This window comes from Ochlerotatus camptorhynchus, unplaced genomic scaffold (genome assembly GCF_037179485.1).
Source record: "Ochlerotatus camptorhynchus isolate MF236.1 unplaced genomic scaffold, CSIRO-AGI_Acam_v1.1 ptg000197l, whole genome shotgun sequence".
NCBI lineage: Eukaryota > Metazoa > Arthropoda > Insecta > Diptera > Culicidae > Ochlerotatus > Ochlerotatus camptorhynchus.
Window position 1 is genome coordinate 1202081 of NW_027040687.1, and position 27737 is coordinate 1229817.

Consider the following 27737-nt stretch of genomic DNA (forward strand, 5'->3'; position numbering starts at 1 on the left):
AAGAGGGACTCACCGAACTTATTTAGAGGCCGTAGATTTATCTGAAATAGGAATGAAAATATAATTAATGGACAGAATCTTAGAATGTTAACAATGAAGGGATTATTGAAGTCGTAGGAACAAATAATCACGACTAACATTCTCATGAATCGCTGAACGAGAATCAGATCCAAAAGCGAAGATCACTGTACATAATCTAGGAATGATTTTATTATTCATATTACCAATAAGAATTTCTACAGAGAATGGCAAGGTTTGGTTTCAGGACAAAATTCAAAGAAATTGTTCCCAAAGTCTCCCCGTTTATCTTTTGATAGGTATTTTATATCCACAGGAGGAAAATCACTTCAATTACTACACGATAACCTCAAAACACCCAATAATAACTTCAAAGTAAGCATTTTCGAGGGAAACTGGGACTAACCCATTAAATGAGTTAAATGTTACCGATTTATGAGCAATTACAACCACATAAATGAGTAGTAAGTATTGATTTATGAGTAAAAAATACTCATAAATGAATAAAGTTTTTACTCATTTAATGAGTAGCACCAGTTTCTCTCGAAGATGCTTACTTTGTAGTTAATATTGAGTCTTTTATAGTCATTATTGGGTATTTTGCGGTTACCGTGTACTACCCGTAGAAGGCGAAAATATCTTATGAATAACTAATTATGTTCCTGATACCAAAATTTGGTGTTGATCAGCCTGACATAAGAGTCTCAGGGTACCTAACTTTGCATTAACTGTCATGGTGCGAAGATTGTAGCTTCCTTGGAAGTGCTCAAAGAGCAACTAAGTCGCGAAAGACGACATAAAGTTACAGTAATAGAAGTTAATAGCCAAAGAAGCATCGGGCTCACGAGCCTCAAAACCTTGAAAATCTACACCCCTCGCTCTATCGCAACCCCATTTTAGAATTTATTTAGCGATAGGCTCGTACTTCACATCGATGTATGCATTTTCTCTGCCACTCTCATCATTCGTCACACAGATCGATCCACCTACACGCACCGACCGGATGATGGACGAGCCGACGATGATGATGATGACGATGATGCCGAACGGAGCTCAACCCTGTACGGTACTATCATCATCATCATCGCAGCACCTATCAAGTATTTATTGCACTTTTCTAATTGCTTCCAATAATCTGCAATGATAATACACCCGGCCCGGACGCTCCCGTCAGTGTGCGTCGAACCTGGAACCGATCCGGAGCGTTGCCGCCGTCGTCGTCTGACTCTGTCACTCAGGTAAACTGAACAGCTGCACAACAAACTAACAGGTAATTAGTGGACTTTAACGTCAAACTGGGAGCCCCCCACGACAGTCGATAGTTTGCAAGTTAAGCGTAATTAATCATTCAGCGTTGTGAGCAAAAATCAGCCGGTTCCGCATTAGATAAGCTTTGCAGCGCTCGGAGGGCCAATCGATTGGGGCGGCATTATCACTTTGAAATAATTCAGATAACTCACATATTAACCCAGTTCCGATTGCATTTGGCGCGAGTGACATGAGTGAGTTGGTATTCACTACGAACGAAGCAATACGTGACCAATTCTAAACGACGTCATGGCTACGGTCGTCAAGGCAGGTGATGAGCTGCGCACGAGTTCCAACAAGACCGAGGAACCAGCGAAGAAGGCTGCAGTCCAACCGAAAGTGACTTCGGATTTCATCCCTCCGGATGGCGGCTGGGGTTGGATGGTGGTCCTGGCCGCTGGATGCTCGAATGTGAGTTAACGTATCAATCAATTATCTCCTCTAACTCTAAATGTCTTGCAGTTATGTACCTTCCCAGCTCTCCAACAATTCGGCTTGCTCTTCCGGGAACAGATGAGTCAGCTAAATATCAACTCCTCCCAGATCACCACCATCATCAACACGAATTCTGCATTGATGTCCATCATTGGTCGGTTGTTTATGCGTCAATTGCTGCTAACCCACACTAATCCAGCTTTCTTTCAGGCCTCCTCAACGGACCGATGTTCCGACGATTCACCTTCCGGCAAGTGGCCTTCTTCGGTGCATCTTTGGTCACCCTTGCGCTACTCCTAACGTCCCTAGCCGACTCGTTTCTCGTGTACCTCATAACCTTCTCAGTATTGTACGGTTCGGGCGTTGGTATCACCGCTTCCGCCAACTCCCTAGCCTTGAACACCTATTTCAAAGAGAAGCGCCGCTACGCTACCGGTTTCTCATGGACGGCAACCGCTCTCGGTCCCATAATCGCACCGCATATCATCACCTTCCTGTTGCCACGCTTCGGAGTCAGTGGAACGGTGCTGATCTTCGCCGGATTCGCCATGAACGCCATAGTTTGCTCGTTGCTTCTGCAACCGGTTCACTGGCATGTCAAACCCCTTCCGTCATCGGACGTCGAAGAAGCCAAACCGGAACCACGGTGTCAATTTTGCCAATCTCAGCCTCGTCCGCTTAGGAAAGACCACAGTCTCCTGTCCAGTCAGTACATCTACAACGCGGACGATGCCTGCACCACGGGATACGAAATCATCGATCCGGGAACACCGATGCTGTCCCGCGCCAACGACGGTTGGTACGGCTCCCGACTCAATCTGGGCACACCAAGTCGGATGCCTTCATCCCGTCCTTCCTATGCGAATCTCTCCGCAGCGACAGAACGACCTCCGAAAGCGGTCAGTGAGCGGCAGTACCTCACCGATAACAACAGCGCTAAAGGAGGCTTCCGGAAGCGAACCAATACCTTCATCCGAGAGAGGGAAGTTCTCAACATGGCATCCAGCAAGCTGGAGCAGATCCTGGACCACGAAGCCTGCTGCCAGTGTACATGTGACGAAGACCGTAAAGCTCTCCTACTGGACAGCGAACCGGAACCGGTCGAAAAACTCAGTATTCTACAGAAGATCGCCATCTTCTTCGATTTGGACCTGCTGAAGGACTCGATTTACGTGAACATCATGGTCGGCATAACGCTGGCCAACTTTGCCGAGCTGAACTTCTCCGTCCTGACGCCCTTTGTGTTGGGAGATTTTGGATTGGCCAAGGATCAGATCGCCTTGGCCATGTCCTTTCTCGGAGCGATGGACATCCTGTGCCGCTTTACGATACCATTCATCGCGGGGAAGATCGGATGGGAGAATCGAACGTTCTTCCTGTTCGGGGTACTTAACATGGCGCTGGGGAGAATCGGTAAGTTTGCGCTGCTCGATGAATTCGTCAATTAATCGAAGCATTCAGTTCTAGCGCACTTCCATTCCTACCCGGTGGTCATGACCGTGGCCTGCTGGATCGGCTTCAACAAGGGACTCCGGACGGTGTTCATGGCTCTGGCGATACCGTCGCACGTTCCACTTGAGCGACTACCGGGTGCAACCGGTATCCAACTGCTCTTTTCCGGACTGTTCTACCTCTTCGTGGGACCCGTGATCGGTAAGTGCACCCTTGTTGACGATTAGAATTTACGTTTCGTTGCACCGAATCTTGCGTCATGAGTTCACTCAATTTCCATGCATGACTGAGTTGGGTCGGATTTCTGGAAGCAATCATTGCAAATTTAAGCCTTCGTTGAGTGGATCAAAAAGTGTGTTTCCTTCAGTTCCCGTCTGGAATAAAACAAAAAATTTCTTTGATTTCCAATCCAATTCACAACACTCGATAAGTCATCCATTGACTTTTGATACACAGTGGACCTGTGCCTGTCCAGTAGTTCCATCGTAAAAATTTACAAAGTATCACCGAAATTCAACTGTGGTGTTATAAAACGTTTCATCTTCTTAGAAATAATGAGCCGATGGAAATGGTTTCAGCTCTTACTGGCTATTCTATTTCGTTAGTTGTTAACAGAGGACAGTGCAGTCAAAAACCCTTTCACAGACTAAAAAATAAAGTATCTACTGCAAAACTGTCCCGCCCTTTACCGGATTTCCTTTCCCCCCCCCCCCCTCTTTTTATGAATGGGCAGGGCTTAGAAACTATTTTGACGTAGGATTACGTGTTTCGGCAACATATTGGGGTGCAATTTAAAAAAAACCAAAATTGACCGCGCTACGAAAAGTGGTCAGGTTTTGACCACTTATACCTCTGTCAATAGCGGATGGATTTTAATTCTAAGCAAGTCAATTGGATTGGAAATTTTTCTACAAACCTGCTAAAATGAACACTTTATCAAATTTCAATAGGTCAGTATTGAAAATTACACAAATCTAGATAGAGCAGGAATTAGGGCGTAACAGCTTTTGTAAACAATGACTTCTATCGATGATTTCTAGGACTTCAAGGCACGTCCACGCAGATCAACCTAACCATCGGATAGAGGAAGTCTTTCCCTATCCGATGAGGATGTTGGTTTGCGTGGGCGAGCCTTAAATTTTTAGAAATCATCAAGAGAATTATTATTATTATTTAACTTTCAGCCTTGGGCTGGTTCGCCTCCAATCATCAAGAGAAGTCATTCTTTACAAAAGCTGTTAGGTCCTAATTCCAGCTCTATCTAGAAATGTCCAACTGTTGCAATCACCGATCACCGATTGCCTGTGAAAAGCGCTTTCCCTAACACAGCTTTCAAAATCGAATTCCATCCGGCCAAATGAAAAATTTGTTATCAGAAAACGAGGCGTTTCCGTGATGGAAAAAAGTGGATTCCCTAACACAGTCGCCGAATATTGATACCGAGCAAGTAATCCTACGTCAAATCTACGGCCGTGTCTTAGATACAACCTCTAACTTTTTTGTTGCGAGAATTCAAAAAAAGAGAAACTTCAGATTTTAGTCCAAAGTCCTAAATAAAGATACCAACAACTTTGTGAGTGCCAGGTACTCTTTCCTGATGTCTGTGAGAGGGAAATCACAAATCGTGAGTCATCAAAATATATGGCATGTTGTGATATTGAGCTCGTGGGAGAAAGAATTACGTGAAAGACAAAGTCGCTTACTCTCTTGGTAGGAATCTAGTTAGTAAAATATATGACAGTGAACTGTTTTATTGATTTTACAGCGAATTAGCAAGCAGATTCTAAAGTACAAGCCCCAAAAAAAGGTAGATACTTACTAATTCTATGTTCTTGGCCACGTGAATTCTTGATTTCTGCTTGTAATTATTGGAAACCAATAATTTTCCCTCTTCTCCCATACTGAATTTGAACGCCATCTGTGGGGATATTCTTCATCGGAATCACTTAATTTAAAACATTTGAATTTCGTGAAACCGGCCATGTCTTTCTGGGACTTTCTGGTGATAGGGGAAAATGGGGCAATTTCGAAAATGGGTCAATGTGGCAACCTGTTTAAAAATTTGTTGCAGACATAGCATTAATCCATTTAATTATCTAGTCTAGTTTAGCTTCCGAAGGACGGCGTGATCAGAGATTTTATGCCTCAGAAAATCCCGGCGGTGCCGACTGGGATTGAACCCAGGCCCTTTGTTTGTTGTTTACTAAGACGCACCGACCATCCCAATAGGGGGGTCATTTTACCCCAACGGATTTATTTCGGTTACAAAACGAACATTTTTTAAACCTTCTTTCACAAGGTTCAAAAGTTTTTCAAATTTTATTCGTGATGTAAATAGGGCTTGAGACTATCCATTTGGTTAAAAATCATTAGAATTTTCCACTGAATTTGGTATCATTACTGATGATTTTCTTAAGGTGGCCAAACGCCCTTCTATTTCCTCCAGGTAAATTAGATTATCGCGCAGTTTTGTACCACTTGTACTTTGGAGAAATAATTTCAAAAATCTTCCAGGAAATAGAATAGAGCCTTCCATGAAAAACTTGCGAAACTCGCGTGAACTACCGAGGACTTTTAACGGAAGAGTGAAAAGTGCTTGCAACTTGCTTGGAGAACCTCTTGAAAAGTTCGCTACCAAGACTTCCATACAGACTTGTTACAGAACGTTGCTGATAGAAACTCGTTCCACGGGAACGCCGAAAGTCTTCACGAAGCTTCAAAGGAAACTTTTGAATATTTTGAAAAGGATATTCAGAGGACATTCAAGCGTCAGTCAAGTTCCGCCCTCAATTTCGAGTCTAGAAGACTTCGAGGACAAGTTCAGATAACATTAAGGACGCGTTAAAGGGATAGAGATTCCGATGGATTTTAAGTTTCAATCCCGATGGCTTCAAAAGCAAATCCAGAAAGCTTTCAGGATCTATGTTTTCATGGATTCATGTACCAATCCAAGGAATTTAAGAACTGGACCTGTCCTATAAAACTGTAAAGGAAAGTCTAGAGGATCTCAAAAACAGGTCTTCTTGGGCATGATTTAAACAAAATCAGAGTTAAGTTCAGGAGTTTTCAAGGACAACTTTCAAGAGGACATTCGAAGCTTGAGCTTAGCCGAAGACTTCAAGGGATGGTTTCGATGGATAGGGAACTTTAAGAGACAATTTTAATACCCCCAAGAGAAAGGTTAGAGAATTTCGAGAGCTCGTTAAAAGGAGTTTTATTACAAGTGCTGAGATTTTCACATCTGAGCTTAGCCCAGAGATTCTTCAGCGTAACGTAAAGAGGGTAGCAAGGGTATATCCAGAACTTTAAAAATATTCTCTGGGACCTTGCCAGGTATGGTTTAGAGCTCATTCAGGAACAGAAGTATTTCAGTGCCAGTTTTCAAACTATCAACATTAAGTCTAGAGACAGTGTTGGGAAAATATGAAAAAATCAAATCTCACCAAAGAACAAGATCACGCTAGATATTCTTAGGCAAAAATCAACAAGCGGTTGATATTGCAAGCTGTGATGTCGCAGCTCGGAATATCAAGCGTACAAAACTCACCAAACTGTGGTGAGATGGACTTTCATGATTTTTGCTTTACACCCGAACGCAACCGGCAGCAGTCGGTTGGCAGCAGTCGCTTCGTGTCTGCCTTCGGTTAGGAGAAAAGAGAGATACCATTAGTATACCGTCTCTTTCTAAGATAATGAGCTGCAAGGGAATCATTTTTGCGTCGATTCAACTCTCAGCTTCAACTTTACACGTTGTGAATATTCTCGTAATATCAAAGGAGCTTGTAACATCAATATCAAGCATGCAATTTTGCTCCAATATCACGCGTAATATTGAGAGCGTATGAGAGCGGAAAAACATCAATTTGTTAATGATGATGCCATCACTGCTAGAGAATTAACAGAGTCTAGATTAGATCTAGAATCAGCGCAAAAGACTTGAGTTAAATTCGGGAATCTTCAAAGACAAATTTATCAGAGCATACCAATTTGGGAGTTTGTAGAAGACGTACAGGATGTGGAGAATTTGGAGTACTTAAAAAATTAGGACTTGTTTTTCAAGTACTCCAAGCCGTGAGGAGCCCTTGAAAGTCTCGATAATACAGAAAACTAAACTAAACTAGTTTCTGGGAGCATCTGGGGATAGGTCAGATCAGTGATGCCACATTTTGTCGATTTTCAACCTGTATTTTCATCGAAAAAAATCTATCTGTATCTGACTGACAAATCTGTAAACAAATCTGTAAAATTTCTTTATTATGGTCTTAGTGCAGCTTTACGTAAATCTCCGTTGAGTTAATTCAAGTTCAGAAGGACTTCGTTCAATGTTTAGAATCTTGAAAAATTACTAATGGTTGCTTTCTAAAGAATTTATGTATTTGAAAAATCCCCAATCCTACAATATTTTTTTAAGTGATGTGTATCTTTTCTACAGATTGAAAATACAAAACATTAAGTTCCAGTTGTAAGAGGCGAACCTGTTTCCGGCTGAAGATTTTCTTAATGAAGAAACTATCACAATTTTCTAGAATTTTATTTTTTGTATGTCTGTAATTACGAAAACCTTCAACTGGACATTTGTTTTTTTTTCAACTTCGTAATTTTTCAAAACACAAAACTTTTACTGAAAGTTTAGTCGAATTACATGCAATATTCCAACGCGTGATCAACTCTACACACCTTGATTCATGCCGAGTTATTAGTTGTGTCAAAAGCTGTGCCAAGCGCTCTGCCGAACGTACCTATCAAGGACAATTAAAGTATGCTTATCAAGGTGTTTGGCAACCCTGAAAGTTATGACTTTTGTAATTTTGTTTACATTCTCAATTTCTCTGATGGATCACATTCACCTCCATTCTCATTAGAGCGTTAGCGGGTCGGGAGGTGCAAGAGGAACTGCAAACCATCAAACCAATACGGTGTTCAAACATAGTTCAATCCCAAGCTTGGAGCAACATCGTCGAACCAGAAGTGCGTGTCCTCAAAGATATAACCCAAGTCTATCGTATCGCTGATTATGATGCCTTCCCTGAAGAACTGCCATACTTTGAAGATAGGATTCTCAGCCACCACAGACTTCAGCGGAAGCGCTTTATCAGGCGCCTTAGATCTGTATAGAACTCGAGAAGATTCCGCCCAATCCAGTCAGCTCCACACAGATGACAAACGTGGGCGATTCGCAGCATTACATATACACCTTTCAATATTCTATGGACATCGCTTTAAAGACCTGTCGTTGTCCTATCAAAGTCCACACCAATTAAGACTAATGACTGACAAGAATATCCGAGGACAAACGCAGGAGAAAATGTGAAAATTTCCGTCCCGAAGATACTCGGCAAGGTCGGGAGCCAAATCTGGCCGCCCCCTAAAGGGTGATACGGTCAAAATTTGGTCAATATCAACTTGACGTATTGCTTTCAATTTTGCATTTAAAAAACCTGAACACCCCTCATTTTGAAGGTGTGTGTGTGTAGAATGTTGCTCCTATTTTGATTTTGGAATTCACTCTTCAGTTGTCAAAATGCCGTCCAAGCAAGAAAAATCGCTAAAAGTTGCCAAATCAACCGTTACAAATGTAATTAAAGTGTTTGGGGAACATTTGTCGACAGCCAGGAAGTCTGGATCGGGGGGAAATCGAAAACCGGAAGCCGCTGAGACGACAAAGAGAGTTGCCGGTAGTTTCAAGCGAAACCCTAACCTCTCTCTCCGAGATGCCGCAAATAAGCTGGGTGTATCGTCTACAACCGTGCATCGAGCCAAAAAACGAGCCGGACTATCGACTTACAAGAAGGTAGTGACTCCAAATCGCGATGATAAACAAAATACGACGGCCAAAGCGCGATCCCGGAGGCTGTACACGACGATGCTGACGAAGTTTGACTGCGTGGTAATGGACGACGAAACCTACGTCAAAGCCGACTACAAGCAGCTTCCGGGACAGGAGTTTTATACGGCAAAAGGAAGGGGAAAGGTAGCAGATGTTTTCAAGCACATGAAACTGTCAAAGTTCGCAAAGAAATATCTGGTTTGGCAAGCCATCTGTACCTGTGGCTTGAAAAGCAGCATTTTCATAGCTTCCGGGACTGTCAACCAAGAAATTTAAGTGAAAGAGTGTTTGAATAAACGTCTGCTGCCTTTTCTGGAGAAACACGGTTGTTCCGTACTGTTTTGGCCGGATTTGGCATCTTGCCATTACGGTAAAAAGGCCATGGAGTGGTACGCCGCCAACAACGTGCAGGTGGTTCCCAAGGACAAGAACCCTCCCAACACGCCAGAGCTCCGCCCAATTGAGAAATACTGGGCTATTGTCAAGCGGAACCTAAAGAAGACCAAAAAAACTGCTAAGGGCGAGCAGCAGTTCAAGGCAAACTGGCTTTCTGCGGCGAAGAAGGTGGACAAGGTGGCTGTACAAAATCTGATGGCAGGGGTCAAGCGTAAGGCCCGCCAATTCGGATTTGGAAAAGTGGAAGCCTAACTGAATATTTTTCCTGAATTTTATACTAATTGAACTTGAAAAAGAAATTTAATTTGATTTTTTAAATAAACGATTTCACCGATTTACACGCGTTTTCCCTTGACCAAATTTTGACCGTATCACCCTTTATGATAAGCTTGTTTTCTTCTTTATTGTTCATTATGCATAGCATATGTTGATGTACCTCTGATCCTTCGTTGTACGCTTCGAGATTGGATACGCATGACAGTATCAAATATTATGTTCAAAAATAAGAAGTTTGTTCTGGAATAAAGCCTCCAGTGGGACAGCATGTGGGCTAGAATGTGAGCAGCGTTGGAAAAATTTCACTATATTTCACGAAGTTCATCAAGGAAACAGTTTTGGTGAACTTTTCCAATAGTGAATATGAAGATTCATCAAACTATAGATGCTCGATGCTCATCGTTCCACAATTAAATCTGATCTTCGCAGGATGCATGGTACTCTTATTTTCATAGTTGGGATTCATTTGCTTGATATTGATAAAATTGTTGGTGTGGCCGTTCGAATTTACCATCAAAGGCAACCATCGGGCATTTTTCACAATGATTTCATCCTCAATCGAAAATGAATCGTCTCTAGAGGAAACCCGTTTCAGCCGTCTTGACTACCGTATCGACAAGACGCTCTGGACCGGCCATGGTGTACATCGATGAACTCGACTGAAGTGAGGCCCTGAAAGAAGCTGTTCTAGATGAAAACACGATCCACTGTGATTTTTGCTGTGATTCGGAAGAGATGGACTTAGTTTTGCTAGGTTTCAAGAGATTCACGATTCAGACAATACTTACACAAAATTCTTGATTGAATCCTTGTATCACCAGTTTTATGTATGACATTCTCTCACTAGTTTTGTTTGTGAGTAAACACAGTATTGACCCGAGTAGTAAACCTTAGAAACAATTGGAAAAATATCAAGACTCAACAGTGATGCCGTTTTATATTATATTGTTTGTGTCCTATGTACTTGTCAAAGTGTGCCTTAATGTGCCGAACAATGTGTCATACTGTTTCGGCACAGTATGTAGATTTGATTGCCCCTTGCAATATTATTTATTTCCGAAATTTTGTTCATCAAATGTCAATATACCTAGTTGACTCTTCAACAAATAGAAAGGGAAACTACTGTTTCTTCCAACGAGAAGTCAGAGCATCTGAACATCAGAAGTCCATTCAAAAGATTCCAAGTTCATTCGAAGGTAAAACAATAATAATTTATTTAGTGAAAAAGACGATTTGGATTTGATGTTCAGATTGAATTCAAGCTGTTCAAAGAAAGAAAAGATTATTATTCGGAATAAAAAAAATAAGGAAAAGTATAACATATTTTCCCCCTATTTGAAAAATTTGAAAAATCTGCATATTTTTTGAAAAATCTGTAATATGTATATAGAGATATCTGCATCAAAATATTGACAAAAATCCGTATGATTACAGATAAATCAGTATATGTGGCATCACTGGGTCAGATTAATATGAGCAAATCTAAGATTTTTAAGAGCCAATTAAATTTAGTGTTGATTCCAAGTCCACTGTTCCTACTAGGGCACGAGATTGTTGAATGAAGTCCAACCCGGGGGGAATAGTTTTCGAGGTCTTTAACGGCAAGTCCAAGCAAATCTAAAGGCCGACAAGCGTCAGTTTAGAGATTTAATCCAAGGAGCGGCATCCTAGAGATACTTTGTACGCATGCTCAGCGGTTTTGAGTAATTGATGATCGAAAACTTCAGTTCAGAGACATTTTTGAGCACATCAAGAATTTTTTTTGAGGTTATCTAGACTTCAAAGGAATTCCTGAATCAGCCTAGGATACATCTAGGGTTTTGAAAAAAATTTGGACCTGTAAATCAGATGATGACTGTTTATAATCATCATTGTGAAATGATTGACCTAAATATGTCCTCAACAGAATTAAAAATATATTTCAGAACCCTGCGAAGTCATAGAACATAAGTCCTAATGTTAATATGTAGTCTACGATTTGATTGATTGATGAATAAATAAATAAATAAACCTTTTTAGCGAAATCTTCAATGAATTGGTCAGAGGCCTTTCAGGGCAGGGCTATAAGATTTCAAAAGCCTGACCAAAGGGCTACTAATACTTATGCAGAGGTCTCCAATGACAAGCTCAGCGCAAGGCTGCTAGTGGGTCTGTAATACAAAAGTAGTTACTTTAGTGACTTAAATAACGAAAATAGTGACCAAATAGTGACTTTTATTGATCGGAAAAAAGTTCAATAATTCGTTGACTGCGACACATTCCAGAAATTGTAAAAATCCTCATGAGCATTTATCATGCTCCTTTATTATAAAACAAAAAGTGGGTTTAAGGAACCCATAAATTTGATCTAAAAAATTATCACTTGTTTAATTATTGTTAGGTACTCAAATAATGGTTTTATTATTTCAATAAGCAAGTGCATTACCCATTTCTTCACTCTGTACTCATTTTTATTGACTCGATTTATGATACCAAACAATTCACGCGAATTAGTGATTAGAACGCAAAATTGAGGCTTAGATAAAAATATTCAAAGTCTCGGAGTTAGATAAATTTTGACAATTTTTAGACAATCAATTTAAAAGATCTCAGACATAGAAAAGATATGTAACACTTCAAATTTGCATACCTCTGGGACCTACACAACTTTCCTAGATTGCAGTCTAAGAAAAAAAAGTCTCATTATTCTGGAGCGATGAAAATTTACGAAGATGGAAAGATCGTGGACATAGAAAATTATGAATGCGTTCAGGACTTCAAATCTCGATCTTAAAGAATTGTAAAATAACGGGAAATTTTATGAAGATTTTGGACCAATCTTTCAATGCTGAAAGATTGAAAAACGAGATCTCTAAATTGTGCGGCCTGGAATAATTTTCATATTTTGAATATATAGAAAGTAAGTTCACAGTCTTAAAAAAATGTAAATGCTTCTGAAACGTAAATAAAATTGTATGATCTTGGACATAGATCTTTTTGTTTCTAAAATTTGGTCTTGGATTTTTTTTATTTCGGATTACAAGTCCTAAAAACAATACAATACACTGTGACTAAGAAACGAACTGAAGATTCTGCGACATGATTTTTTCTTGACGTTTGGACGGTTGCTTTAGAACCGAGCTGCAAAGATTTTTCAAAATGCCAGTCTTTGGAAAAGTGTCTAGAGCATGAAAATTATCCTAGACCATATTTCGAAATCTACGGCTTGGAAAACTTTCAAGATCACGAAGTAAAAAAAGCCAGGATATTGGGACCATATTTTCATATATCTATGACTATTTTGAGATCACAGGCAAGCGAAAAAAATAAAAATTAAAGCTATGATTTGATGTGAGTTTATTAACGGCAAATTCTGTACTCTCAATATTATTACTAAGCGGCGCCGGTGGTGTAGTGGTAAGCGTGATTGCCTCTCCCCCCAAATGCCTGGGATATTGAAGGAAAACCTTAATCTCTCTGTTCGAACGGTGGCTCGTAAAATAGGAAGGTCACCTGGTTTTGACCAAAAATCAAAACAGCGTTTGGGGCTGAAGTCGTATAAAGTAAAAACAGTTCCAAATGACGGTGTGCCCACGTACTTTAACGGGCGGCATACTTCTGCCATCGACGTCTCTGCTGTCAGCCGCTGCTTTGCCGGAAAAACTCAGTGGAGCGCGAACACGGATCTCTATGGTAGTGACCACTAACCCATCAAAGTTCAACTTTCGATGGCGCTATGAACAAGCGGACTGGGATAGCTATGGTGAAGCCTTTCAGTCCTTGTTACTACAGCGTAATCCGAACAGCATTGAAGACTTTTCAGAAGTGGTATACGAAGCATCAACAGCAACCATCCCAAAGACCAGCAGCGTTCCGGGGCGAAAAGCGCTTCGCTAGTGGAATAAAGATACGAGGAAAGCAGTTAAAGCCCGGCGTAAAGCACTTCGCCGTGTAAAGCGCCTTCCTATCGGACATCCCGACCGCGAGGACGCTCTCCGTCACTACCATGAGTCGCACAAGCAATGCCGGCAAGAAATCCGTTTCGCCAAACGAACCAGCTGGATGGACTTTCTGGAAGGAATCAATTCGTCACAGTCTTCGGCCGACTTATGGAGGCAAGTCAACGCCCTCAGTGGGAAACGGCGCATGACACCGCTCCACGTACAGATTAACGATGAAGCTATTTCTGACCCTGCAATTGTAGCGGACGAACTCGGCTCGTACTTTGCCCATCTCGCAGCCATCGAGAAGTACGAAGACGAATTCAAGCGGAAAGCTAAGCCTTCGACGTCATCCATTGCAAGTTTCTCTGTTTTTTTTTTCTGACGCTGGAAACTCGGACATCAACCAGGCATTCTCCTGGCAGGAATTGCAGCATGCCCTCCGCTGCAGCAACGGAAAGTCGGCGGGTCCCGACGAAATCGGGTACCCTCTACTCAAGAGGTTACCAACGCCAGGCCAGCTACGGATGCTGGAGCTTTTCAACAAGCTCTGGCTCACCAACTCGTATCCAGCGTCGTGGAAAGAGAGCTTAGTCATTCCCATCCCAAAAGCCAATGAAACAACCCGTGAAGCTAGCAAGTTCCGGCCAATAGCCTTGACATGCTGTATGGCCAAGGTCCTGGAGCGAATGGTCAACAGGAGGCTAAAGCATTTCCTTGAAGCCGAAAACCTGCTAGACCATCGACAGCACGCCTTCCGGGAGGTCCTCAAGAGTGCCAACGATAGCGGTCTCCACACCGAGATTGTCTCGCTGTATATATCGAAGGCCTTCAACAGGACGTGGACGCCCCTCGTCTTAGAGCAACTTGTCAACTGGGGGATGTGTGGACCCATGGTCCACTTCATCAAAAATTTCCAAAAGCAGTTTCAAGGCTGGAGATAACTCTGCAGCGCTGAAGAGAACAATAGCCGAACTGCTAGGCTCGGACTACCCAACCCATGCCCACATATACACAGACGGATCACTTTCCCGAGCCGGGGTCGGAATTGGAGTAGCCAGAATTTCAGCACCGATGAGTAGCAGCCTACCACCACAATGCTCGGTTTTCTCCGCCGAAGTTGCGGCCATTTTTGTTGCCGTTACAACATCCTCGGACCGGCCCATACTGGTGCTATCCGATTCGTACAGCGTGACACAAGCCCTTACATATCGGAGACCATGACTCACCCCTGGATACAGGGTATAGTGGAGGCCACACCTCCGAACACGGTGTTTTCCTGGATCCCCAGGCACTGCGGTATCCCAGGAAACAGCGAAGCCGACAGCCTGGCAGGGTCTAAACCCGCTGGCCCGTTACACCGACGAAGTGCCACTACAGGACATAAAGCGATGGATAGTCAGCCAAATGTGGGAAGCCTGGGAAGCTGAGTGGTGCCAATCCCAATCCCTCTTCATCCGAAGAATTAAAGGAATGACGAGCAAGTGGACGTATATGTCGAAACTACGGCACCAGAAGGTGGTTTCTCGTCTTAGGACAGGCCATACAAGGATCTCACATAGTTTTGGTGGGACGCAGTTCCACAGAATGTGCTACGTTTGCGGAACCACACATCCTATGCCTGTGTCCGCAATACCAACAACTACGGGAGCAGTACGCACTTCTCAACAGCATTAGGGACATACTGGGCGACCAACCTTCCACTTTAGCGACAGTTATTTATTTCCTCAAGGACGCTGGGCTATACAACAACATTTAGGTCCTTTTAACTTTTTTTTGGCTGATGGTACATCTCTGCCGGATGGGGGATTACCCCTCCTACCGTGGAGCTCCGATCTCTATCATAACCCTACATAACTTTGATGTACCAGATTGTTTTTTTCTCGTTGCCTGTATTGTTAGTCTTTTGCGTGCAGGACTTCAAATCTCAATCTAAAAGAATTGTAATATTACGGGATAAATTTTAAAGATGTTGGACCAATCTTTCAATGCTGGGACTTAAAAATTCGAGATCTCTAAGACCAACAAGTTAAGAAAAATGTGCGGCCTGGAATAATTTTCATATTTTGAATATATAGAAAGTAAGTTCACAGTCTTAGAAAAATGTAAATGCTTCTGAAACGTAATTAAAATTATATGATCTTCGACATACCTAGATATTTTTGTTTCTAAAATATGGCCTTGGTTTTTTTTTTTTTTTTTTATTTCAAGTAACAAGTCCTAAAATCAATACAATACACTTTAATAGACTAAGAAACGAATAGAAGATTCTGTGACATGATTTTTTCTCGACGTTTGGACGAATACTAAAGCAACCGAGCTGCAAAGATTTTTCAAAATTCTAGTCTTTGGAAAAGTGTCTAGAGCATGAAAATTATCCTAGACCATATTTCGAAATCTACGGCTTGGAAAACTTTCATGATCACGAAGTAAAAAAGCCAGGATATTGGGACCATATTTTTTTCGAATCCTCATTAAATTATCTATGACTATTTCAAGATCACAGGCAAGTGAAAAAGTAAAAATTAAAGCTATGATTTGATGTGAGTTTATTAACGACAAATTCTTTACTCTCAACATTATTACCAAGCGGCGCCGGTGGTGTAGTGGTAAGCATGATTGCCTCTCACCCCAAAAGGCCTGGGATATTGAAGGAAAACCTGAATCTCTCTGTTCGAACGGTGGCTCGTAAAATAGCAATGTCACCTGGCTTTGTCCAAAAATCAAAACAGCGTTTGGGGCTGAAATCGTATAAAGTAAAAACAGTTCCAAATCGCAACGACAAACAGAATTTGACAGCAAAATCATGAACTCGACATTTGTACTACGAATATTTGACGAAATGTTCATGCGTTGTTATGGCCGATGAAACTTATGTCCTGGAGGGCAGGCTTTCTATTATGCTATAGCCAAAAATGCTACAGCTGAGTATTTCAGGACGGAAAAGGCATAGATATTTCCCAAAAAATACCTTATTTGGCCAGCAATTTGCACCGTGTGGTCGAAAGAGTAAACCTTTCGTCACTACAAGCACAATCAACAAGGAGATGTATCAGAAAGAGTGCCTGCAGAAGCGATTGCTACCCTTCATCAAAAGTCATAAAGAAAACCCTTTGATCTGGCCCGATTTGCTAAAACTGTGATGGAGTGGTACGAAGCAAATTAAGTGAATATTGTACCAAAACCGCAAATCCACCAAATTATCCAGAGTTACATCCAATCGAGAGATATTGGAAGCTTTCTGGAAAGAAACAAGGAATTAAATATATCAAACACTTCCAACGAATTTGGACAAAGTGGGCCACCACGGTATCTGAGGAGTCTGTCCAAACCCTAATGGATGGAGTTAAGCGCAAAGTTCGAACATTTTATGCAAATACAGAATAACTATGTTTTGACATCGTGAATTTTTAAATCAACTGAAATAAACAACTACAATTGAAATAAAATACAAAATTTGTGTTTTACTTAAGGTTTGACTGTGGAAACAGACCTTAATTCAAACTAAACAGCTTTTCAAAGCAAACTTTTGCTTTTTAGGTAAATTTCATAGCATTTCGAATTTGTGTAGCAATTTCTAGTTTATTTTGTAATCAGTTATATGCAATTGTATTATTGTATAGCCTATCATAATAAACAAAAAAAAAAAACCTGTAAGCGAACGATAAGCCATATCATAGAACTATTCCACAAATGGTTTGGATGATACACCGAACACGCGTTAAGCAAAATAAGCCTAAACAAATTATTTGGGTAGTTTGGCCCTTTTGGAGAGGAGCTTAAAATTCCGAATGTGACGTATGCCGGATGAAAACAAAAACGTAAAGCCATTTCAATAAAATAGAAGCCCTGTCTGCTTCTTTTTTTATTATTATTCGAAAGATTACCAAATCAAAACAATTAGTTGAGTTCAATGCACCAACAGCAATTCGGCTTCATACCCGCATTCCACAGCCACAATAATCAATTTATTATCTATACTCCATCATCTACATTCAAAATCCCAATAGGTATCGGTCGACCATCGAAGAACGCAAACGAACACCGCATTCATTCGTCACTGTATCGTCATTTCAAACATAAACAGAACGATAAAGCAACAACGTGCAGGGTATTAAAGCACATGAAAAATAAATAAAGCATTACTCACATAAACCTGTTTCGTTTTCTGGACTGCTCTTTATCCGCCGGCAAAACAGCTATTAACAGCACAACAACAACAACTACAGAGGCCTACAAAACAGATGATCTGCTGTGCGTCTCCTAGAAGGGGACGACTGCCAATAGGGCTGATAATCCAATTTCTAAATCTGCAACGCTGCTTCTGGTGGTGGTTGTGGTTTCTATCTTTCCGTTTTTATTCCAGCGCCGCTGATGGATGAAGCCTTATAAAATTTTCACAAATGAATCACTCGATTCTAGTCATAACTTCGTTCTCCTTTGTCGCCACCCGGCAAACCTTGGTTTCCGTGTGTCTTGTCAGCTAGATCAATAACATTTCGACGGTTGCACAATCGGGAAACACAAAACCAATTCGAACACTCTGCTGGGGAAATTTCGATATAGATTATAATGCACTTCCATTTTCTTCACCACCGTTCTTTTCGCGCGGGGACCACAATAAACACGTACGTGCGATGTCCCGTCCGGAGGAAAACTGAAACTGAGCGCAAGTGCACCACCAACCGCACAGCCAGCTATCTTCATCAATCCGTCTTCCTCAACCTCCGCCATATGCCGCCATGGCAACAACGCATCAAACAAAATATCCACCCAAAAGCGCAACATAGCATAAACCGATAAAAGAAAACATTACGATCCTCTCTCGTGCCGTTGAGACGCCGAGAGAATGAGTGCCACATGGAGAGAGTAACTCAATCAGCTGTCTCCTGCACTAACTGGAATCGCATAACAGTCCCATACCTAGCTTTAAGCCTGGTACGCAGCTGAAAAGAAAACGGAAAAGTAATTTTTGAGGAATATTCCCAAAAGTAAATTTGACAGCTATAGGGAGGTGTCTTTTGCTGAATTTTGAGATCATAGGTAGGTGTCGTCTAATTTTAAAATCAACAATTATCAATTTTTATGTTGTTAAAATGCATCCAAAACATCATTTTTACAACAAACGTTACAATTACCTAACGGAATAATTGGTCAGACCATTATTCCGCAAGGAAAATGAAATTGCATTCAGAATGCGCCACCTTCATATCGATCACGATATTAATGTAATCGATCTTTCCTTTACCGATTTCTTTTGAACTGCGTACTGGGTCAAGAAATTCTAATTAAAAGAAATTTCTTTAGCATTCCGTGTCCTATCCTGTAGCACGTAAAAACGTCATTACTTTTCAGCTGCGTACCAGGCTTAAGAGAGGTGCCACAGTCGGAAGAAGTGTTAGTTTGTTTACTTAAATGAACCATGCCCATTTTGTTATGGCAAGTTTGCTATAAGAAATGCTCCTCTTGTTTATTAGCGAAATTCACATCAAAGATTAATTAATCGCGTAGGAAATCAGTTTGGCACGGCATTTGTGACCAGCATACATCTTCCGGTCGTATGAAACAGGTAAAAACTGTCCAAATCCGCAGATAAAAATTTTTGTTTTGAATTTTTGTATAGCAAAATAGTGAACTTTTCGTGAACATTAACGGCAAAGAACTCACCAACACTGGGAGACCGTGAGTTCCTGCCCACCTGTCATCTCCCATCTCGGTCCCATACAGTGTATCTCAAAATTGAGCGTATATACGAACTAACGACTCAGGGTGGCTAGAGTCCACGATGGAAAATGAACAGGTGGGCAGGAACTCACAGTCTCCCAGTGTTGGTGAGTTCTTTGCCGTTAATGTTCACGAAAAGTTCACTATTTTGCTATACAGAAATTCAAAACAAAAATTTTATCTGCGGATTTGAACAGTTTTTGACCTGTTTCATACTACCGGAAGGTGTATGCTGGTCACAAATGCCGTGCCAAACTGATTTCCTACTCAATTAATCAATCTTTGATGTGAAATTCGCTAATAAACACGAGGCGCATTTCGTATAGCAAACATGCCATAACAAAATGGGCATGGTTCATTTAAGTAAACAAACTAACACTTCTTCCGACTGTTACACCTATGTATTAGCCGTCTCGGCTAGAGTCGGTGTATAATGAGTCACGCCAAGAGAAAAACAGTTGAACTCGCATCACGGTTTTCGAAAGATTTCCTTTCTTTTAACTTGGCAACAGAGGACTTCTGCATCAACTTCAAATGACTTCTAGCAAAGAAAAAAATTAACGGCTGTAGTAAATCATTATATCAGTGATTTTGTCGAATTATCTTAAAGAAACATAGTAGAAATTGTCATTACTGATCATTACAAAACGTATCGCATGACAAATGTAATGCTCACTGCGTGTATATGATCATTTCTTCGATTATATTTTATATTTAATTGCAATACCTTTCGTGGACCTTTCATAGCATCGTAATGCTTGTTTAGTTTGCACGATAGGTAGCCGGTTTGACAGTTCAATAGGTAGACTTGGCTTCACTCTTGGCGTGACTCATTGACGAGTGCACGGATGGATTTGAGTTCACTCACTCGACAAAAAGTGACACAACAGCGGGGCCCTGTTTACTAAAAATGAACACATATGTGTTCATTTTTAGTAAACAGGGCCCCGCTGTTGTGTCACTTTTTGTCGAGTGAGTGAACTCAAATCCATCCGTGCACTCGTCAATTATACACCGACTCTAAGGGTGGCCAGACCCGAGATGGGAGATGACAGGTGGGCAGGAACTCACGGTCTTTCAGGGTTGGTGAGTTCTTTGCCGTTAATGATCACGAAAAGTTCACTATTTTGCTATACAGAAATTCAAAACAAAAATTTTTATCTGCGGATTTGGACAGTTTTTGACCTGTTTCATACGACCGGAAGGTGTATGCTGGTCACAAATACCGTTGCAAACTGATTTCCTACGCAATTAATCAATCTTTGATGTGCATTTCGCTAATAAACACGAGGAGCATTTCTTATAGCAAACTTGCCATAACAAAATGGGCATGGTTCATTTTAGTAAACAAACTAACACTTCTTCCGACTGTGGCACCTCTCTTACTCGCCTAGGGCCAGACCTACCGATTTATCGGTAGTCCTACCGATTTTCGGGATGCCAAAAAAAGGTTAAAAACTACCGATTTTTCACTTTTCCTACCGAGAATCACAGATTTTTAGTAATCTTGAAAAATATTCAATAGGCCATATAAATAAGAAGAGTTTACTTTACTTTCCCGTGTTTTTCTTACGGAAAAAGTAAAGTAAACGCTTTTATTCATACCCCCTAATACCTATGTGTTGTTTTCTTTGTAGTCAGAATTAGCATTAGAATTAGAAATATTGATTTCGACACGTTTAAAGCAGTCCACATTTCAGTCCACCCCCCCCCCCCTCCCGCTCACAAAGGTTTCAAGTATCGGGAAAGCCTTCTTCAGACGGCCTACCGATAAAAGTTTTGAGAAGCTACCGATAATGAAAAAAAAATAATCTGGCCACCCTGTATGAAACAGATACAATCGTCAGGGTGGCCAGATAATTTTTTTCATAATCGGTAGCTTCTCAAAACTTTTATCGGTAGGCCGTCTGAAGAAGGCTTTCCCGATACTTGAAACCTTTGTGAGCGGGGGGGGGGGGGGGGTGTAATGAAATGTGGACTGCTTTAAACGTGTCGAAATCAATATTTCTAATTCTAATGCTAATTCTGACTACAAAGAAAACAACACGGAGAACAAATTCGTTAAGTTAAGATAACAATCCTAATAGTTGCTTTCACATGGAAAAATATTGTTGTTTGAAAGAAACCTATAGTTATTCCAACATTAATTTGACCGTCAACTCAATCATATCTATCTCACGCAGATGAACACGGTTCAAATCTAAGTTGAATGTTCTTGTTCACTTTTTTTTTATGATTTTGCAGTTGTGTTTTTGAGATCGATAAAGAAGCAAAACAAACTTCCTTAATATGTCGATAATGAAGAGCAGTTCGTTTAATAAGCATTGTAAAATTTTGTTTTCCTAACAATAGTTTTCTTGAATCAACTAAAGCATAGTTGTAATTTGAAGTTTGACGTTTGTTCATCTACTGAAAAATAAAGTTGAACCAACCGAGGAGCCAACTATGGACTATAGTTGTTACCCTCTATATATAGTCAAATCAACTATAGTTTCGGGTTATCTCTAAAACAATTGAACAATATAGTTATTTTGACCGGAAAAATAATTGCGTCTGCTATAATTTGTTCTCCGTGAACACATAGGTATTAGGTCGTATGAATAAAAGCGTTTACTTTACTTTTTCCGTAAGAAAAACACGGGAAAGTAAAGTAAACTCTTCTTATTCATATGGCCTATTGAATATTTTTCAAGATTACTAAAAATCTGTGATTCGCGGTAGGAAAAGTGAAAAATCGGTAGTTTTTAACCTTTTTTTGGCATCCCGAAAATCGGTAGGACTACCGATAAATCGGTAGGTCTGGCCACGCTGACAATCGCGTCATCTGATGCCGCTCAAAGGTAAATCAAGCTGAACATTGCATTAGGTCCTAAGTAACATTGATCGATTCTCTTTGTCGACTTTCTATTACGTTAATAACTTGAGCACATAACCGTGTCTTGTTGTGTTTGTCGTATTAGACGCTAGATAAAAACTTCTTTTATCGATTTGAGTGCTAAAAATACCTGGAAATTTCTTTACATGGCCGTAGGGATACAAAGAGAGAGTCCACGAAGAGAATCTGTCAATGTTACTTAGGACCTAATGCAATGTTCAGCTTGAAATGCTTCGAACAAATTTCTCGATGAACATTTCAAATGGTCCTATCTGATTTGATCGATTCTCTTCATCGAATTTCTCTTTTCATAACAACTGCTATGCAAACAAATTTCGCGCTAATTCTACCACATAGTTTGATAAAGGAGGTTCTTATCTAGCGTCAAAAACGTCAAATACAACAGGAAAAGGTTTTTCAGCTGAGTTATTGACGAAAGAGAAAGTCGCTGAAGAGAATCGATCAATGCAGATAGGACCTTTTGAAATGTTTATCTAGATTTGGGTTTGGGAAGGGTTTGTGTATTTGCTCATTTTTCTATGCGCGTTGCTTCCACCTTCACTCAAGCGCAGCACTACTGTATCTGTCGCTTGAATGTTGGCAAAGTTGCCAGTCTTCTTGATTTGTTGTATTCTACGAGGGGAACGACACATCTAAATCTCAAGTTTAGATGCTTAACAAATCTCACACTAGCGAATCAATCTTCGAAAAATCTTCTTTCATTTGTCGCATCTACTTGCATCGTTCATCATCTTTTTGCAGGAAATCTTCAGAATCGTCATCAATCTTCTTTCTATCTATTCAGCGTGTGCGCAGCTAGCCACAGCAAAACACAATCTTTTTTGCATCGTAGATAGAGTCGTCCCCCTCGGTATTCTATGAGATTAGATGTGTTTAATTGGAAATAGGAATAACTTTTCGGTCCTCAAAACAAAACTTTATTTTTCTCGGATCGGGGCTAATCTTACTCGTCATAATGAAAGTTTGCTCTTGAATTGATTAATTTAGATGGTCAAGTTTTGAACCCACCACAGCAAAATAAAATACTGTGGTAGCCACAGCATACCCTAATAAACGGGTACCATACTCTAACGATATCATAGATGGTACGACTATCCCACATAAAGTTGGGATGACATCCCGAATTGGTGGTTAGGCACTTCTTATGGTTATTGTTTATGCGGGTAGTTCTGTCAAAACCTTTCATTGATCCTAAGAGGAAGAGGAGACAACTGGCTTCTTACTCTTTTACTTCTATCTCCATCTCTATCTTTATCTATCTCTATATCTATCTTACGCACATGGAATCGGCCAATCAGGAGCTGGTTCACGTTTGACAGAAAAGTGGTTCATTTTCGCCCCCGTATTGTCACCTCTTCTCTTAGGAGGAGACAGCTGGTTCTTACTCTTTTATCTATCTGTCTATCTCTGTCTATAGCTATCTCTAACTCTATCTTACGCACTACATATCGACCAATCCCGAGTTGGTTCGCGTTTGACAGAAAAGTGGTTCGTTTTCGCCCCCGTATATTAGGTCGTATGAATAAAAGCGTTTACTTTACTTTCCCCGTAAGAAGAGCACGGGAAAGTAAAGTAAACTCTTTTTATTCATACGGCCTATTGTCTCCTTTTCCTCTTAGCATTGATCCATTATACACGGCGAATGAGAACAACCTAAATTTGAGTTTAGTTCACTCATAATCGCCAAAAGTGCAGGAACTCAGCGATGAGTAAAATTTGTCTCATGGTTTCCTGTGGAAAACCTAAAAAATCTGCCGGAAAATGAGGAAATTGACGAAAATTTTATTCAGTCTCGGAGTAGTACCAATAGACTAAGTGAATCCAATCTTTACTTTTCTCAAATTCGGGAATTTTTCCCTGGAAAATCCTGGAAAAACATGAGGCAAATTTACTCATCGCTGTGTTCCTACACTTTTGGCGATTATGAGTGAACTAAACTCAAATTTGGGTTGTACTCATTCGCCGTGTAGACAACAACACAATTCATCAGGGCAAACATGTCAGAAGGGTCTAACTCGAAACGTAAACAATGACTTGGATCGTCGGTTTCTTACGAATGACAACACACCCACTCAAACTAAAGCATCTGACAGAGAAAAAAAATGTTCGTTCTATGAGCTGGTGTAGTCAGATTCCGTGGGTGTGAGGTCATTCAAGAGAAATCGACGTTCAAAGTCATTGTTTACGTTTCGAGTTATACCCTTCTGACATATTTCCCCTGAAATGTAATATTCCGCTTCTCAAAGTGGGCCACAGTCGACTTACATGTGAGAACCTCTGCCCTTAAGCCGGGTTTAGATGCATCAATTCCGCGTTCAACTCACTTGAACCACGAAATGAACGTCCAGAAATCTGTTCGAAGTAGGATTTGCTCTTTTCGATGTCAACTCAATCGAACGCCGACCACCAGATCGGGGTGAGTTGAATTCAACTCACGTGCCTCATAGAAACCCAACTGTATAGAACCAATAGAGAAACCCATCCAATAATTGTTTGATTATTTTTTGACGCTCACATTTCACCCCACTCACCAACGGGCTCGTTGGTCTAGGGGTATGATTTTCGCTTAGGGTGCGAGAGGTCCCGGGTTCAAATCCCGGACGAGCCCCATAACGATTCTTTTTTTCAACTGCCAATAATACTCACCATGTATAATATTTTCCCGCCATCAGGTTTCATCCGCGATCGCACCAACTACACTGTCACGCTTCACTGTCTCAACGTGGCCACCTACGTGACGGCAGTCAGCTGGGCCGTGGAGATGTTCTACCTAACACCGCGACACCTCCGACGGCAACAGGAAGCAGACAATCTGGGCCAGACGGCGGAGCAGAAAGAACAGCTTCTATCTCAGCAACAGAAACGGGATGTCATCATCGGTAGATAGGTGCTACTTTGAGCATGTTTGTTTGTGTATAGAAAATTGTATTAGGAAATAAAACACTTTCATTCCAAACCACGATGGCAGCAGCACAAAACTTACTTTCTAGGACGACTTAGTAGCGGTAGTGGTCCGGCTTGTACGGTCCTTCGGCCGGCAAGTTTAAGTATTCCGACTGTCGCTGGCTCAGCTTGGTCAGCTTGACACCGAGTTTGTCCAAATGCAGAGCGGCTACTTCTTCATCCAACTTCTTTGGCAGAACGTACACTCCGACCTTGTAATCGTCCGGCTTGGTCCACAGTTCGATCTGAGCCAGTACCTGGTTGGTGAAGGAGTTGGACATGACGAAACTGGAATGACCGGTGGCGCAGCCCAAGTTGACCAGACGACCCTCGGCCAGAATGATAACGTGCTTTCCGTTTGGCAGCAGGTAACGATCGACCTGAGGCTTGATGTTGACCTTGTCCTTGGCGTTCTCGTTCAACCAGGCCACATTGATTTCGCAATCGAAGTGTCCGATGTTGCACACGATTGAATCGTCTTTCATGTTCGTAAAGTGTTCACCCATGATGATGTCGGTACATCCGGTGGTGGTCACGAAAATCTGTGCTTCCTTGCTGGCTTCGTCCATGGTGGTCACTTCATAGCCCTCCATGGCCGCTTGCAGCGCATTGATCGGATCGATTTCCGTGATCAAAACTCGTCCACCGAATCCTCGCAGAGCCTGAGCGCAACCCTTGCCAACATCACCGTATCCGGCCACGACGCAAACCTTACCGGCAATCATCACATCCGTGGCACGCTTGATACCGTCCAGCAGAGATTCACGGCATCCGTACAGGTTGTCAAACTTGCTCTTGGTGACGGAATCGTTCACGTTTATGCACGGAACTCCCAGCTTGCCCTCCTTCAACATCTTGTACAGATTGTGCACGCCGGTGGTGGTCTCCTCGCTGATTCCCTTGATTCCCTTCAGATACTGTGAGTATTCGGCGTGCACCAGGTTGGTCAGATCGCCTCCGTCGTCCAAGATCATGTTCAACGGTTGACCATCCTTGAAGACCAACGTCTGACGGATGCACCACATGTACTCCTCGTCGGTTTCGCCCTTCCACGCGTACACAGGAATACCGGCCTTGGCCATGGCAGCGGCAGCGTGGTCTTGGGTGCTGAAGATGTTGCAACTGCTCCATTGAACCTAAAAATAAAGCATACGGAAATTGAAATCGCCTGATCCCTATCGGGATGACCTCTCCCCTGACGCTCGTGTGCGTCAGCTTGTTTTGAATGAACAGCAAACTTCAAATCTACGTTACTACCGAAAACGACAATCACGCGAGACGTATCCGAGCGAGCAAACAAAAAAAAAGGGGTCAAGGTTATCGCTAAGCTCTTATCTCCCCCCGGACGGTCCAAAATTCTAACCAGTCATTGTTTGTCAGCACGTATATTACTCCATTCCTGCGCAATTGCACCACCCTCGAAGCACTCACCTCAGCGCCAAGTTCGACCAGCGTTTCGATCAGGACCGCCGTCTGGATGGTCATATGCAGACATCCGGCAATGCGGGCACCCTTCAGCACCTTCTGTGGTCCGTACTTCGCCCGACAGGCCATCAGACCGGGCATTTCGTTCTCGGCCAGCATGATTTCCTTGCGGCCAAATTCGGCCAGGCTAATGTCAGCTACGGGGAACGGAAATTTATCGTATATCATCTTGTTGGGTGGAGTTGGAAATTCTAAAAATAAACAACATTCTTACCAATCTTGTACTCGGGCTTGGACATCTTGTAGTCGGTTTTTTTTTCAGAACGAAGCAGAGGAAAAGCACTAGAACCGCACGACTCGAACGCTGGTGAGCAATTGACGAGAACTGGAACTAACTGATACGCTTATCAGCTTTTGTACGAAACGCCGAAAAACCGCACGTGAAGGATTTTTTCTCCGTTGAAAGAATCCGTGATACCGAGAAGCCGGAGAGTTGAGATGAGTAGAGCGGCGTTTTAAAAAACGTGCAAGCCGGACAACCCGCGGGGTGACAGATTAGAATGTGTACTAAAAAGCGATTTGTGTGCGTGCGGGTTGCCAAAATACATTTTAGTACGAATAGGAACAATGTATCCGGGAATTAGGAAACATTTGGATCCGGGAGCAGTGTTCGGAAAAACTCAAAAACTCAAATCTCATGCATGAATTTATGCGCCTATGAGTTTTGCCTGCCAAAATTCAACGTCGCAAAAATCACCGCTGAGTTTTCAGGTTCAAAAATTCATTGCTTTATACGTCGGCGATATTATTAGTTGTTACCCTTGTTTGTGCAAGGGGTTGGAAAACTAATATAACATGCATAAAGGTGTATTCAGATCTAAGCGAGGGGGACGACTCTATCTACGATGCAGGAAAAATTGTTTTTTGCTGTGCTTTGCTGCGCACACGCTGAGTAGATAGAAAGAAAATTGATAACGATTTTGAAGATTGAAGAATGAAAGAAGATTTTTCGAAGATTGATTCGCTAGTGTGAGATTTGTTGAGCATCTAGAATTGAGATTTAGATGTGTCGCCTCCCTCGGATCTAAGCGATATTTCACGCGTGGAGTGATATTTT

The 27737-nt window shown here is 41.6% G+C and overlaps 3 protein-coding genes and 1 non-coding gene across 4 annotated transcripts in view; 2 read left to right on the forward strand and 2 right to left on the reverse strand.

Annotated features, from left to right (window-relative positions):
- The window catches only part of LOC135702779 (uncharacterized), a 117449-nt gene extending 117417 nt beyond the window's left edge, over positions 1-32 (reverse strand). Inside the window, exon 1 of the mRNA XM_065223825.1 lies at positions 14-32. The gene's annotated coding sequence lies outside the window, so the exon portion shown is untranslated. The remainder of the gene's footprint in view (positions 1-13) is intronic.
- A 1472-nt stretch (positions 33-1504) lies between these two features.
- Positions 1505-25201, forward strand: LOC135702778 (uncharacterized). The gene is made up of 5 exons (XM_065223822.1): positions 1505-1737; positions 1789-1915; positions 1972-3174; positions 3223-3414; positions 24925-25201. The coding sequence occupies exons 1-5, from the start codon at positions 1576-1578 to the stop codon at positions 25137-25139; spliced, it is 1899 nt and encodes a 632-aa protein (XP_065079894.1). The 5' UTR covers positions 1505-1575; the 3' UTR covers positions 25140-25201.
- TRNAP-AGG (transfer RNA proline (anticodon AGG)) lies at positions 24789-24860 on the forward strand. Its single transcript has one exon. It is a non-coding gene; the product is annotated as a tRNA-Pro (tRNA).
- Ahcy (adenosylhomocysteinase) lies at positions 25195-27074 on the reverse strand. Its single transcript, XM_065223827.1, has 3 exons — positions 26895-27074; positions 26627-26817; positions 25195-26331 (listed from the first exon to the last, which is right to left on the reverse strand). The coding sequence occupies exons 1-3, from the start codon at positions 26917-26919 to the stop codon at positions 25249-25251; spliced, it is 1299 nt and encodes a 432-aa protein (XP_065079899.1). The 5' UTR covers positions 26920-27074; the 3' UTR covers positions 25195-25248.
- Positions 27075-27737: the final 663 nt, after the last annotated feature.

Bases quoted from the DNA above. Each gene is read 5' to 3' on its own strand.
- LOC135702778 (XM_065223822.1), top strand. From the start codon at position 1,576: ATGGCTACGGTCGTCAAGGCAGGTGATGAGCTGCGCACGAGTTCCAAC. The intron at 1,916-1,971 runs GTCGGTTGTTTA...GCTTTCTTTCAG, and splicing joins TGCATTGATGTCCATCATTG to GCCTCCTCAACGGACCGATG. The intron at 3,415-24,924 runs GTAAGTGCACCC...TCCCGCCATCAG, and splicing joins CTTCGTGGGACCCGTGATCG to GTTTCATCCGCGATCGCACC.
- Ahcy (XM_065223827.1), bottom strand. From the start codon at position 26,919: ATGTCCAAGCCCGAGTACAAGATTG. The intron at 26,818-26,894 runs GTAAGAATGTTG...CGTTCCCCGTAG, and splicing joins CAAGCCCGAGTACAAGATTG to CTGACATTAGCCTGGCCGAA. The intron at 26,332-26,626 runs GTGAGTGCTTCG...CTTTATTTTTAG, and splicing joins TGGTCGAACTTGGCGCTGAG to GTTCAATGGAGCAGTTGCAA.